Raw genomic sequence first — 14,616 nt, forward strand, 5'->3', positions numbered from 1 at the left:
CTTAAAACTCCATCACAAACTGACAGTACTCCATTTCAAGACTATTTGATTTAAAACTTCTTATTTTTCAGGTTTAGAAGTTCTGAGAAACTCGATCCCCACCTGTTCCACATCACAGTGCATGAGAAAGAAATGCCTAATGAACCCACTGAGCTGAAGCCTCTACTTTTCATCATCTGCTCAAGCAGTATACAAATTTCATGTCTTTGAGGTAAGAACAACATGGAGAAAGGGGAGATACACTCTTAACAGGAAGTAAATCAAACACAGCAAACATTACCTGTTTTCTGATGCTGCTGCAACGTTTTCCTTGTCTCTGTGAAAGGAGGGGATACAGCATGAAATAAATGCAATTGCCAGCGATGGCAAAAAACCCCACCCCAAACAACCAGGGAAAAAGAACAGGGGCTGGGGAGAAATGTTTGGTTGCAAAAAGCATCCTAGAGTGGTTGCTCATAAATATAGCAGTGAGAAGCCTCTTCAGCTTTCCAGGTGAAACCACCAGATATACAAGTTTGCTGCAGGCTTCTTATCAGTTGCAAACAACTTTGCTCCAATAATAGAGTAACAGGAAAATGAACAGTTACAAATGAGACACTGTATCTGCGTATACAATTTCAGGAATACTTTTGACTTTAGTAAGTTTTCTTTAAAAAAAAATTCAATAATATTCCAGCAGAATATACTGAGATGCAAATCCAAGCAGTAAAAATGATCAGCTGGGTAGTTCTCATGGACCTGAGATTTTGAAGTGATAAGCAGTTAAATGGTTAACAAAGACTTACACAAAAAGGATTTCTTATGCCTGGCATCACTTAAAAATTCCCTGCCCTATCCAAATACTAGTTTTCTCAACCTAAATTGGATTAGAAACAATTCCTTCAACTGGAAATCATTCCTTCATTGAGGTGAGGATTAAGTCAGCCTCAGTTTCACTGATAGAGAACTGGGCTGTTATTCTGTAAACACATATACACACTTAAAAAACAACTGATCAGTTTAAATGCAAGCAATTGTTTATCTGTAAGAAGTTAAGACAAGTATTTTCATGAAGAATAGAATCCATTAGCCTCAAACACCTATATTTGAAAACCAGTTAGTTAAGTAATTGAGATGGTCTCACTATTTAGCAATTTAATGGGTGATTGAATCCCTTCCTATTTAAGGAATTGTACTGAAATTTCAACAGGTTTAAAGCTGAAATATGCCAAATGAGAACACTTCTTTTAAGTGGGGCGTAAAAACCACAAAGCAAATGTCCTCATTTATGCAACTGAACCTTCCTTCAGAAGCATCCTTTGAAAACAAAAAAGGAATACATGCACTTCTTTATATGGATTTGCTGGGCTGCAATCATTAACTTACATTATGTTTGCAAGGCTATTCTTAACATTTTCTGCATTATTATCAGTATTGTGTTTATGTACTTATACAATTACATATATATGTACAGTCACATATTCTTTCCTTAACCAATCCAGTTAAGATCAGCAAAGGCTTGGGCATAGGCGTTCTCTACGGATTTTAACAAACTCTAACTCAAATGTAGCCCTGAAATATATGAACTGAAGCCAGATTTTGAAACCCAGAAGTCGACCTGAAATACCCTTGAGATGTGTGTGTCTAAATAAGATGTTCCTGTGGTCAGAAGAGCCTGCCTTGAACAGAAATCCCCCAGTGAGGTCGATGGTTCACCACTCTGAAGCAATGAGAAACCAAACACTCTTTATGGTAACCAAGCTGTGAGTTCACTGCAACGCCAGCTATGAAACAACGTGCAGGAGGATGGATTAGAGACTGTGCAGCCTGGGAAGTGTTAATTTACCAACAGCCATAATCATGCAACAATGTTAAAGAGCACAGTGGGGTCTGGAAACAAAACACAGCATTATTTATCTCCAGTGTTGCCAAATGCTCTATGAGGAATTACAGCCAATTCCAAAAGGCAGGCAGTTGGGGTCAGGCTGAAGCAGTGCTAAACCTCTGCTGTTAAATTAATCTGATCCTAACTTTTCTGCTCCAATAGCTGTGGCTACACTGAATAAGGAAAAAAAGAAAGTCACTTGACTCAAGGTCATGTTGAGGTCAGGGTTTCACAAAAGCAAAATTTTTCCCCAAGTGTACAATGTTGGATAATGCTGAGTGACAATAGCAGAGGAGTTTGAATGTTAAAAAGAGAGAGAGAAGTATAGTAAAAATACTTCCACAGAATAAAACAAAGCTAAAGGCAGAGAGTAAAAGGAAAAATGGGTTCAAAGGCACATAACACTTCTTCATGGTTCTGCTTCCAGGAGCTATTTCTCTCCCAGTCAATAGGAGTAATTCCCATTTGGCTACCAAGAAGAAAAACTCAAGATCAGATGTGCCTCTGACTGGCAATACTTGCATTTTAAGGAACTGAGTATTGGATTTCTGGCCTTTACAATCAAAACATTTTTTGCTAACTAAATGCAGAAATAACTTTACTTTTGAGCCAAATACATCCCTCGGGCAGGCTCAGTAAAGTCAATACCTTCACAACATGAAAGAATTTGGCTCAGAACATTATGAGCTGTTTGTATCTCTGTCTACACAGGCTGCTGCAATAACTGACAGTAGTGGATAATAGTTTTGAGCTATCTGGGAGAGATTTAAAATTACTGTGGGGGATTTTTTTTTGTCTGCAGTTGTTTCTAGTCCCCACTGAAATGGCTTTTGATAGAAGGGCCTCAGCCAATGACTGTTCAGAGAGAACAGTGCAACTCCCACAGATTTCATTAAATGTTGGACCTGCATTTCAAACAAGACTTATTTATGCAATATACTGTCTTCCCAATTACACAGTATATTATAGAGTGGAAATTATGAGATGTTTTCTTCTCATAAAATATGCTACATGATATGGTGCTAAAGGCAGAGTGAAATTCTAGAAATAGAGTATTTTCCTCCCACACATCAACAAGAGTTACAATAGTTTGAGTAACAGAAGGCAAAATTCATTTGCAAGCCAAGCTTGTGTGTGCTCTTGGACCCTAAAATAGCCTGGAGAATCTTCAGAGAGTTTTCAATAAATGAGTATGTTAAATCTGAACTGTATGTACTGGACATTGGAATGCTTTCCCATTCTACTTTATTTTTGGGAACCAAATGCAAAAGATTCCCAAACATGTACATGTAGCAGGCAAGCTGAAATGTGGAGGTGGTGCACCTTCCATCTATCTTCCTATTTAGATGAAAAGAGATCCAGACTGACTCTTGAAAAGCTCTGCTCTATTCCACTAAAATGTGGAGACAGAAACACATGATGTGTAATGAAGACCATAAGAAACATGAGGTGTCCCAAGGGACCACATGGTCCTCTTCCAGTACTGAAGCAAAAAGTGAACATTTTAATTGAGTTTTTTCTCTAGACTCTTGTGGAGCAAGAGTATTTTTCTAATTATACAAATGAGAGACTAAAACTTAATAGATTTGTTCATGGTCTAGAAGAAAGTCCACAGCAGTGCAAAGAATTGAAATTAACTCTCCCAAACCCCAGCTGAGTATTTAAAATATCAGTTCACTCTCTTTAATGAGGTATTATAGACTTTTAAAATAAATATATCTGTTCAGTTTATCAGTATTTTACTGTATTGAGAATCCAATAGTCTTCTACCAAGTCTGACAGATATACAATAGTCTTTTATCAAAGGGGAACTAGACCTAGAGATTATTAAGGTCTGTATTTATTGAAATTAAAAATTCTGGTTTTCTAGTAGTAAAGTGTGGATTTGCAGGAGTAATCAGACTTACATATACTTATATAAGCATATTTCCCTACAAAAAAAATTTCCTTTTAAGAAGTAGAACTAACAAAGTAATTTTAAAGGAATTCTTACAGGGTGTCTGGGAATAAAGTTGTGGAATGCTATTCTGCAATTGCCTTCCAAACATTTTTTGTCTTGAAGGCACGAGACACTGGCACTGTTGGAAACTGGACACGGAGCTAGATTCACTGCTGTTCTGATCCAGTGAGGCTATTTCTACCTTTCTGTATTTGCAGCTGGGAATTTTTCCATGTCAGATGACTGTAGAGGTTGCTTGCCCTTTTCTCCCCCCATGCTATATTTCTGTTATTTTAACACAGACACCAGAAGACAAACAAAGAAATGACAGGCAGTTAACTGAAGAGGACAGAAGATGACCATCATGCTGGTTTAGTTAACACTTCAGCTTGGGATGACAAAAAGGGGTGGAAGAGCTAGTCTCTCTTTTTCAGCCACTGTAGTTAAGAATGTGAGCAGCCCACGCCAAAACAATTGCAATATATCCTACTATGTCTGCTTTCCAAAACAGGGAAATACTTTTCTCCTAGGAGTATCCAGGTTTGTGCAGGTAGTGCCATGGAATAGGAAGAGCATTATCATAGATTCAGTGGAAAACAACCAGCAGCTCATTCTCAACACTTAGTATGGAACTCCATCAAAGCAGCTCACTAAAATCCAAGCCATTCCCACCTATAAATGCATTTTAGTGGCATCTACAGGGTTGCTGTTAAACTTCACAGTCACAGAATAAATGCAGCTGGACATACAGCAGCATCAGTGCTGGGGAAAGGTAAGGTAACTCCTGCCCAAGGTTTACATTGTGATATTTGGCATATGAACTCCAATTTTATATTTTATCTTATTGGTAAATAGATAAACACTTTAATTTTTTTATTGGTAAATATGCACTTTAATAAGAAGAGAGACTGCAAAATTCTGAGCGTATGTAGCAACTGGAGCTGGGATTTAATTCAGATGATTATTCCCTATCTTGGCCTTAAGTGTGCAATTCTATTTAATTGAATGTTTCCCTTTCTGTAGCCCCACTGTAAAGGGCAAGGATCTGTCACCAGGCACCTGAGCACAGGATCCAAACTCTCAGTCCATGTTCATGACCACCACAGACAAAACCAATGCACAACAAGTTTGGGTTTTGTACGCCAGGAAATGATTCCTCTCTCACTGAAGTGTTCTTTCTCATCATGACTTCACTTTTCTCCAGGGAAGCTGAGGGAAGAACAAGAACTCGGAGGTTTGACTTTCAGGGGGTAATTTTTTGAACCTACTTTTTAATTTGGGCACATTGATGATAAGAAAACTCATACTTCCTCTACATTTAGCTAAGTTTGAAGCTGCCCTGAAATCCAGATGTGTTGTTCAGTTCCTGAATCTAATAACTAAGTGGTATGAATTAGAACTGTTGCCATTCTTTCAGAACGTGGATTAAATTTTATTGCATAAGCTCTCTTAAGGATTTTTTTACTCTCCCTCTCTCTCATTTGTAATCACATAACATTCTGGGTCAGCTACAACAAATGCTTACATGGAAATGAACTATTAGGAAGTTATTAGTATTTAGGGTAATTTTCCTGACATTAATGCAATTTAGAAGCAGAATAAAAGGAAGCAGTGCCGGTGCTGTGCTCCAGCTCACCCTAAGCAGAGCTGTGAGCCAGGCTGATGATCCACAGACCCCAGCTGAGTGCCTCTGAGCTACACTGCATGCTAGAACTGCTCTTCCCTTCTTGGACTGAGGAGTCAGAGAGAAAGGCAGCACTGGTGTCTTGGTTAGCCACCTGCATCAGCTGAAGGATGCACGTGAAACTGTTAAAGGTTGCACAGTAGAAATGAAACGTAATGTTCATTTCTGATCATGCAGAAGTTACATGGTGGACAGGAACGTGCAGGAGACTGAGGTGGTAAAGATAAGATGCTACATATAGGTCAGTACACCCACACCCAAACTTCAATTTCAGCTTTAACAGGCTCTGTTAGCTTATGCATTGCTTTCTCTATGAACTGTTTCGAGAAGAGTTTCGTGGTATTTTCTAATTGCAATTGGAGGCTTCACTGGTTTGACTTTAAGTGGGTACATTCAAGTGGATACACTGTACCTTACACTATCTTTGACCAATTTATTCTACAGGGAACTGACTTGGGAACAAGGGATTTATGATGTCTAAATATTTTCTTTTTTTTACACAGAACTTCCAGGAGTATTTTTAGGAAGAAATACTTTCTATTTGATCCATTTTCTCTTCTGATTTCACTCAGGATTCCATGGAGACAATTGAGTTATTTCACTGTTTCTATGCTTTTGTCACTCTTCAGTGTTAAAAGGTAAGTGGAAATTAGAAGATATAAAATGGATGTGCTTATTATTTTTTATTATGTTCCTTATGTGGGAAATCTACCTAGAGAAGTCTGCTTTATTTCTCAGGCTGTTGTGAAAGACAGGGCAAGTCTTTCAAAAGTAGCAGTTCTGGAAATCTGAGCAGCAGATAGGAGGTTTATTGGCAATTGGGCAGGTCAGCAATGTTAATCATTGCAAATTCTGGCCAACAAAGAAGGAAATCAAGATGCCTTAGATTGTCTTGGTGGTGTCAGATGGCTTTGATTAGCAGCCATAGAAGAAGGATGTTATCGTGCTTGAGAGCAAGTTTTAATCAATTAATTTTCATGTATCCTGCAGAAAACTGTCGACTAAAGGCAAACTGGTTAAAGAAAGTAATTATCTGCTAATACCATACAACATACCAAAATTCTGGCTTTTTAACTTTGCAAACTCGAATTTGTGCAAGGATCCATGTAAGTTTCTGACACATATAATGGTAATCCCAGTCACTGAAGCTCATGGTAGACACAGCTAAAGAAGCTACAAGATCAACTTAGCTCCTGTGGGAACTGGAGTGAAAAATTGGTGTCACTTCTGCCCCTGAGGAGGCTTCAGAAATCTCTGTAATGGTGCAAGAGTTGGACTTTTCAAACTATTCAAAAATACTTCTTCCTTGCTGTGGAAGATACACTCCTCCCAGCTGTGATAATGAGAGAGAGACTGCAATGAAGTGACCTCTGTATTACCTAGCAAAAACACAGTCCTTCCTGTGCAGGCAGGCATGGGGAGAGGAGGCAGGGAAGGAGGCACAGGGAAGGAGCCACAGGACCTTTCTCCCTTGTGGATTTGTCATGCATGAAGGGCAGAGAGGCCAGGTTGTCCCGCGCTCCCCTAAAGCCGCGCTGCAGCCGCGTCCCGCCAGCACACGCTGCATGCAGTCAGTGCCTCTGCTGCACGCCCAGCACGGCAGAGCCCAGGGCTGTCTGAGCAGAGGGCAGGGCAGCAGGGTGCAGGACAGGTTAGTTTGGGTCAAACAGCCTTGTACCACAGCAGAAAAGAAGCACGTCCCTGTGCCATAACCAGACAAGCAGATTTACCTGGAAGGCCTTTTGGGTTTGATTTCCTACTGGCATCAGCTTTGCTGAGTCTTCATTAAATGCTTATAACACTATGCCTTACTGGCAATATTGGGAAGGGCAGGGGGTGCATATGACTATCCACATCCTGTGTTTTACTCTTTTTTTGGCATGGAGGTTATTTAGCAGACAGTACTGTCACCAACCATTGTCCTCTGCTCAGCAGAGCAGTCACAGGCCGAGACACATTCAGCATGGGACAGACACCTGCTTGTCATCAGCCCTGGTTTAGAGAATTACATGACTCATCGAGTCCTCAATCAGGAACCTATTTTAAGCCTCACTGCCATTAATTGTGACTGATTTTCCTGTGTGAGACAGCAGACTTGTGCAAGTACTCAGGAAACACTGCAAGATGGGGTTGGTCCCTCAGGAGCCACATACAGTGAGATAAGCCTGAACATACTAAAATATAATAGGCCAGCTTTGCCCTTTCGCAAGAACAAAGCTACTCTTTCTTCAAAGCTTTAATGCTTTTTTATCAGGCCCAAGTTTATTACTGTCACTAGCAATGATAAGCAGTAGAGTGAAAAATCCAGGCCAATTTCTCTGCCTTACAAAGTCTGTCTCCTCCTCGGGAAGCAAAAAAAGGCCTCTTCAGAGTTACACCAAAAAAAAATCCGTAACACTCATTTTCTGGACTCGAAGATCGCCATGACAACATAGAGGAAGATTTTTGAGGAGTAAGACTTGAGGAATTACTAGTCTAAATATAAAAAAGAAATGACATAGAAATACTTGACTGGCAGTTTTAATACAAAAAGTCTGTCACTTCTTAGATTTTTTAAAAGGGACAGGACCAAGCAGTTGAAATAGGTTGTAGTAAAAATCTTGCTGTAAGGATTAATGAAGGCACTTCCACCAAAGGTCTTTAACATTACAAAAGTTCTAAAAGCTACCAGATATTCAAGATTTTTTCCTATTTTTCCCCCCTTGTAACTGCATAAAGAATTGACATTCTACAAGCTTGGAGAGTGTTACGTTCCATTTTGTATCCGACAGAAAAAGGATTAGAACTATTACCCTATATGACTGCATGGTTTATATACACTGAATTTATATCATTAAAACTACTGAAGCAGAGCTAAGGGGATGGGATTCCTTAATTACATATCCATTAATTTCATATCTGATAAAATTATTATTAGAAAATACCTTTCAAAATAACATTAGGTGTAAACATTGAGCTATCATCTAGACATTTCTATTCCAACACATGCACTAGGACTCTTGGAAACAAGTACTATCTGCATTATATTCATAAAACATAAAGCATACACCATTGTTATTACCATGAAGAGATTGTATTACTACTTATTCATAAAAACATCTAATTTGGTTGAAAATTAGAACTGACCGATTTTTTTACTTGGGTACATTTTATGTTTATGAAAAATTCTTAATTGCCTATTGATGTTTTAAATTCTATCAAAATTTCCTATACATAAACAAAAATCACCATCACTTTGGTTCACCAAAGGTTGCTCCTGGCAACAATCAGGGAAAGTTGAAATGTTGCTCTTATTTCATGCAGTGATGTTGATTTATCATAGATATTAATAAGATGGTATGATCAGAATCTGTTTGTGTTTCCCTAAGGAAAATATAAATGCATGTTGTGAATTAAGTAGCATGTCCTGAAGTGCTCTGGTATTTAGCTAAGAAAAGTGAAATGCTTTTTAAAAGGAATCAGTGCTTATGTACTCTCAAGTAATACTGAAGAATTAGTTGTTTTATATATGTATGATAACCCTTTAAACACTTCAGTATTGGGCTGATTCAGGCAAAAATCTCCATGAACAGCAACTTTTCTTTGTTTCTATAACACAGAAAAAATGGGAGTTTGAATGAACTTAGTTCTGTACGGACTGCTGAGACCAATTTGGAAGCAGTAAAAAGTGTAATAATTTCAATCTGATCTCATGCAGAGATCTCTGTAATCCCTTTGATTGGAATTACTGCTACCAGATAAAGGTACCTAACTCAACTGCTTTGTCAGGTTTATTCCAATTCAGACAACTTAGAGGTCAATAATAAATACAGCTAATAATGGAAAGCTTTTGGACCAAATTTTGTATTTGGGAAAGAAAAGTTCTCCTTCTTTCAATAATCAGTTGAAGCAGTTATTGTTGTAAAACAGAAAAAAGTACTGTGTAAAACAGGCACATAATTATTTTAGCTTTAAAACCTTTTATTTCAGATAAAGCATGCTGCTATATACAGAAAAAATGTGAGTCGAAGCAAGAGCAATACAGAATGGGCAACATATTCCTTAAAACTTACAAGATACTTTTAAAAGCTTCAGTGCACCAGCAGTGCGATATATTCTTCTCACTCCTAAATCACCTCTAGCAAAATGTCATTTCCTTGCAGGACCTGAGCAAACCCAGCTATCTCTCTTTTATATAATGATAAATTAAAGTTTCCAACACAAAACTTACAGCAATGGTTTCAGTAAATGACTTCTGCCAGTACAATATATTGAAATATAACTTCACATTGCTAATATCTTATTTCAAACAGCATCATTCAACTATGCAAGCTAAGCGTGTTATACATGTAGCAAAGTCTAGGCCTATCAGTTTTCCTTTTCAACTTTCTTTCTCCTACTTCATTATCTTTACATCAGTAAAACTCTGTGAAAATCTCATTCTTTTTCCTCCTAAAGAAATACAGTCAATAACTTCCCTCTCATTTTCTTCCAGAATTAATGTCAAGACACTACAACAGTGATGTTTTGCTCTATACTGAAGTTCGAGATAACAAAGGAAAAAAAAGCTCAACTACTTTATCATGAAGAACATGACCTGGGTTGTGTCATGGTTTCCCTTTGGTGACAGTGAGTGGCTAGCAGCAGAAACTCCTGCCTAGCAGTTTGCACGAGTGGCTCTAAGCGAGGCCAGCAGTGACCGTGTCACTGTGGCCCTCTCGTGTGTCCCCTCGGCGGGGGCGTTTAGCTTTTAACGTTAAGGAGCTGCGCGGACAGGCCGTGATGCCAGTTGCGCAATTTGGCAAAGCGTGGGCTGTTACGTTCCGTTTCAAACCTCTCCCTGTGGCATGAGGAAAGAGAGACAGAGACAGAGAGAGACACACAGACACAGAAGAAAGAAAGGAGGGAGAAAGAAAGGGGTTAGGGACCATGGCTACCACTCCTCTGCCTTACACCTAGGGCGACGGCAATTTATTTGGATTTTTCTCCTCAGCTTTCGGCATAGTGAAGGCTGGGTGATGCTTTTTGGACCGTGTGTGAAAGGTTTTGCAGTGGTTTATTTCTGAGAAGTAACTTGATAGGACTTCTTTTTCTTTGACTTGTGCTTGGTATTACAGGGCTGCTTTTGCTAGAAATGCAGAGTAACCCCAATGTTTTCCTCCCAGCAGTTTCTCTTGGCTTTTCCCTCCCTCTCACACAACTGAGGAGTTAGTGAAAATGAACTCATACACGTGCAAAAGGAATGCAAATATTTTCCGTTCTGTAACACCTAGGTGAGCCCATATATAACCTGCTGGCCTTCCTGCAAGGACCACCAACCCCAGGATTCAGCAGTACTTTCCTATAGCTTCCTCAGAATTAGTGAGTATTAGTGTTGACATCTGCATTTCTGGTCACTTGTGTCACAAAGCAGAACAACGGCGGCGTTTCAAAGCAGAGTCCTGTGAAGGCCACCTCCTGCCACCCCTGACTGCAGACTGGGGTGCTCAAGCCATGTTCAGCACCTCTCAGGATCTAATCTTCTCTAGATGCTCTATAGTTTAAATTCAGCTTTTGTATGTAAAATGAGGAAGAAGGAGGATGTGAGATGATAGCACAGTCAAGGAGAAGTATATCAAACAGAATGAAAAATAAAATGTTCTTGTTATTTGCAAAACTTTTTGCAGTCATTGCAAACAAGGTCATTTTTTTTCCTCATTATTTACACTCAAAACACAAGACAATTAATTGTGTTAATGCAGTGGAACTCGAGAGTGAAACCAGCCAAACAGAAAGGAGCAGACTCCTCAGGCTGAGGAAAGCACAAAACAATAAACAGAGTAAATGCCAACAAATTCACTGATATTTCTAAATCTTTTGTGTTTAACAACACAGTGCCATGCAAGTAACAGTTACAAAGGAGTCTTGATGTATGACTTCTCCAACTACTTCTTATGCTTTTAGGTAATGAAGAGATATAAAGTATTCCTAGCTGAAACTTCCTGATGGTATTTTTTTCCAGCTACACCAGAATATACTGGCTCCAGTGGTTCTGACATGTAACTTAAGAACTAACTTACTGCTTTCAAGGTATTACCTCTCCATTCAAGGAAAAGGTATTCAGCAACATCTGTTCGGCTTGAAATGGATCCCACCTCTCCAGAAAGTATTCCGCAACAATCATCACACCAGCAATGAAAAGTTTTCTTAGCAAGTTATACTTTTATGTGTGCCTTCAAAATAGCAGTGGCATGAGCAAAGGACAGTCATGCAACACATTAATATCAACTGAAAGGAATATTCTGCCACCTGAAAATTCCTAAGTTTATGGGTTTTTTTGCACATATGTCATGAAGTTGGAAGCAGCAATCTAAAAGTGACTATTTTTATGTAAAACAGTTCAGCCAAAAATAAGCTACATCTTTCCTCCCCCAGCTCCCCACCAAGCGTTTGGAAGAAACCTGATCGCCATTCCGTGCAATTCCTGCTGGCTACATGGAGGAGCTGGCACAAGGAGACAAGAGAAAACACCACAGAGAGGCTGCTCACAGCCTGCCTGAGGCCACAGTGATGGATGCCTGCACAGCCAGGCCCTGCTGAGTGTGTCCTGTGTCTGAGGGGGGTATTGAGCACCCAGAAGGTGCCAGCACTGTCAGTGGGGTAGGCAGGAGACCCCATTTCATTCCTTGCACCACAGCTTACACCAGTAACCATATATATATCCTCCCTTATGCCTCTGCTGTCAATGCACACCTTAAACCTGTTCAGCTGTGCCTAAACACAACCAGAAGCGTCCTTGGGCAAGAAAAGGATAACACAGTGATACCCAAAGGCTGCAGAAAATGTGCAAAGCACAGTGGATACAGTCACGTACTTGGAGTTACGCTGGATAGAACGTGCAATTTACATGTATCGATGTGTTATCAGATAATTATTGTCAACGTATCTCATAGCATGTAAAGTTTCCACTATTTTGTATTTTCCAAAGCCACAGATTACACCTAGAGAGATTATTTCTTTACAACCACATATTACTCTCAGATATGAATGGGGCACTGTTAAGTTCAGCACAATGCTTTAAATCCCATCATAATAAGGACTTGGACATGTGCTATTACATCAGAACAGATAATGCACAATACATGTAATGAGAATTAGGCTTGCACTTGAGGGAAGAAATAAATCCCTGAGGGCTATAATGTCAAGCCTGATGTTCGGGCACGCAGCCATGAACTTGGGCGAACTGCAGCGGAGGGTTTATAGTAAAAACACCAACTGAAAGCATTCTTGAGCTCTCACAGGGGAAACAGAAGATATCCTTCTCACTGATTCAACATTTGTAACCCGCACTGTGATCAAAAGCTCAGACCATTGAAGAACCCACAGGGCAGTAAAACAGAAAATAGAAAAAGAAGAGGTGGATTGAGCACCAAACACATCACAAACCCAGCTGGTGGCTTAGAGCAGCTCGAGTGAAACAGAGATTTGAAGTATGCAAACAGAAACTAAGGATTGCATGCAGAATGCTCCTGATTCAAATGTAGTTTTTAAGCTCAACATAAGAATCTTTAATACATCTATTTCCTGGCTATACAGGATGATGATAAATCTTTAATTCCATATTATATCTGTGAACATGTCCACTCTTCCAGTGTTTTTGATACATCATATGAAACAAATACATTTATTCATTAGCAAAAGCAGTCCTGTGCTTCCATATTCTACAAATTTAGGTCACATTTATTCCAAACAAAACATAAGCTAATGATTATGGGTATGAAAGGAAACAACTCCTTTACTGAATCATTTAAAGAGAATCAAATGTCCATCAGAGGGTCATCCAAATAAATTGCTCACAAATGTCAGTGTTATCACAACATTATATATTTTTAACCACTTAGATGATCAAATAGTTACACAAGGCTTGGAACTCATCACATTCACACACCCAGTAAAGTACAGGAAAGTTGCATGAGCAGAGAGCTTTCAGATTTGGACACACACTTCAGGAATTTTGCACTGCCTTTCCTAAAAACATGCTATTTGTTATCCTTCTCATTCAAATGCCTCAAAATGACAGCATTCTAATTTTAGTGATTTTAAAGTAAACGTGTTAGAATATTTTAGGACAAAAATATAATAAAGGAAGTTCATATTAATGCCATTTTAAAACATTATTGAGTTATCAGGAAGGAGAAAGCGATATTTTTCACAGGGAGTTGCCTACCTTGACCTCCTCAGGGCTTCTTCATCTGGATCTTGCACTGTAGAAAAAATGTTTCAGTTAAAAAACAGAAAGAAAGGAACTGGCTTTATGCTATTTTAAGTTGTTTAGAAACTTATCAAAAGCCTAAAGGTGCATTCACACCGACTTTGCAGCAGTGGAATTTGTAAGAACACCACGAAGAGGAGCAGCTCCCTAGGGACAGGCAGGAGGATGTTAGGAGGAAGGCAGCTATTACAGCTACTTCCCCATTCATTATTAGCAATGTTTCACAGCTGCAGGCAGTGATTGTACAGAGAGGTCCTGCTGTTTCGTACAAAGGAGAGACAGCAGCAGCACATTAACGAGAAGGAAATGCTAAATATTTCCCCCGATGTGAGAAAATGCCCTGACCTTCCTTCTCTCTACATCAGAAACCACCTGTGAGCTTAGTACTGGGTAGCCATAAAAACATTTCCATAGGCATCAAGTAACAAAGCTCTGTGACATTCATATCAGATCTAGGTTTAGGTAACAGGGCTGATAGAGCCATAGAATCCATACAATCTAAGATTATTTTGGCCTCCAGAAGTCACTTCTGTAAAAGACTGTTAAAGGAGACATGACTTGTTTACCATTTTTGTTTAAAGAATGAACAGCTCTGTATGTCTAGGTTGCAGGAAGCCCAAAGAGTGCACTGCAGAGACCTGATTTTTAAGTAGGAATAACTATGGGGTCCCAAATGCTTGTTTACTGTCCAATGTGTTATACTTTTATGGCTACACCCCTGGCAGATCAAAGAATTTTCCTCATAAAGCCTAAGGTGAGATTGTCCACTCTGATTTCTGAGTTCCCTCAAGTGACATCCAGGATCTTCACCCGTGCTGACAGCTACGTGAGCCTGGACATGAGTCTTCCCTGAGTATCAGTGGCCAATAGCAGGGCAGTGAGGAAGGACATGAATCTAA

The 14,616-nt window shown here is 39.3% G+C and overlaps 1 protein-coding gene and 1 long non-coding RNA gene across 7 annotated transcripts in view; one reads left to right on the forward strand and one right to left on the reverse strand.

The window, feature by feature from the left end:
• LDB3 (LIM domain binding 3) overlaps positions 1-14,616 on the reverse strand; it is a 116,094-nt gene that overhangs the window by 29,574 nt on the left and 71,904 nt on the right. For all 6 annotated transcript variants that reach the window (XM_063406038.1, XM_063406033.1, XM_063406032.1 and 3 more), the window contains 2 exons: positions 13,673-13,709; positions 281-316 (listed from right to left, as the gene is read on the reverse strand). In XM_063406038.1, coding sequence (XP_063262108.1) covers positions 281-316; positions 13,673-13,709 — 73 coding nt within the window. The remainder of the gene's footprint in view (positions 1-280; positions 317-13,672; positions 13,710-14,616) is intronic.
• Positions 77-9,589, forward strand: LOC134554914 (uncharacterized). Its single transcript, XR_010081343.1, has 4 exons — positions 77-211; positions 4,827-5,037; positions 5,991-6,125; positions 9,457-9,589. It is a non-coding gene; the product is annotated as an uncharacterized LOC134554914 (long non-coding RNA).

This window comes from Prinia subflava, chromosome 9 (genome assembly GCF_021018805.1).
Source record: "Prinia subflava isolate CZ2003 ecotype Zambia chromosome 9, Cam_Psub_1.2, whole genome shotgun sequence".
Classification (NCBI taxonomy): Eukaryota; Metazoa; Chordata; class Aves; order Passeriformes; family Cisticolidae; genus Prinia; species Prinia subflava.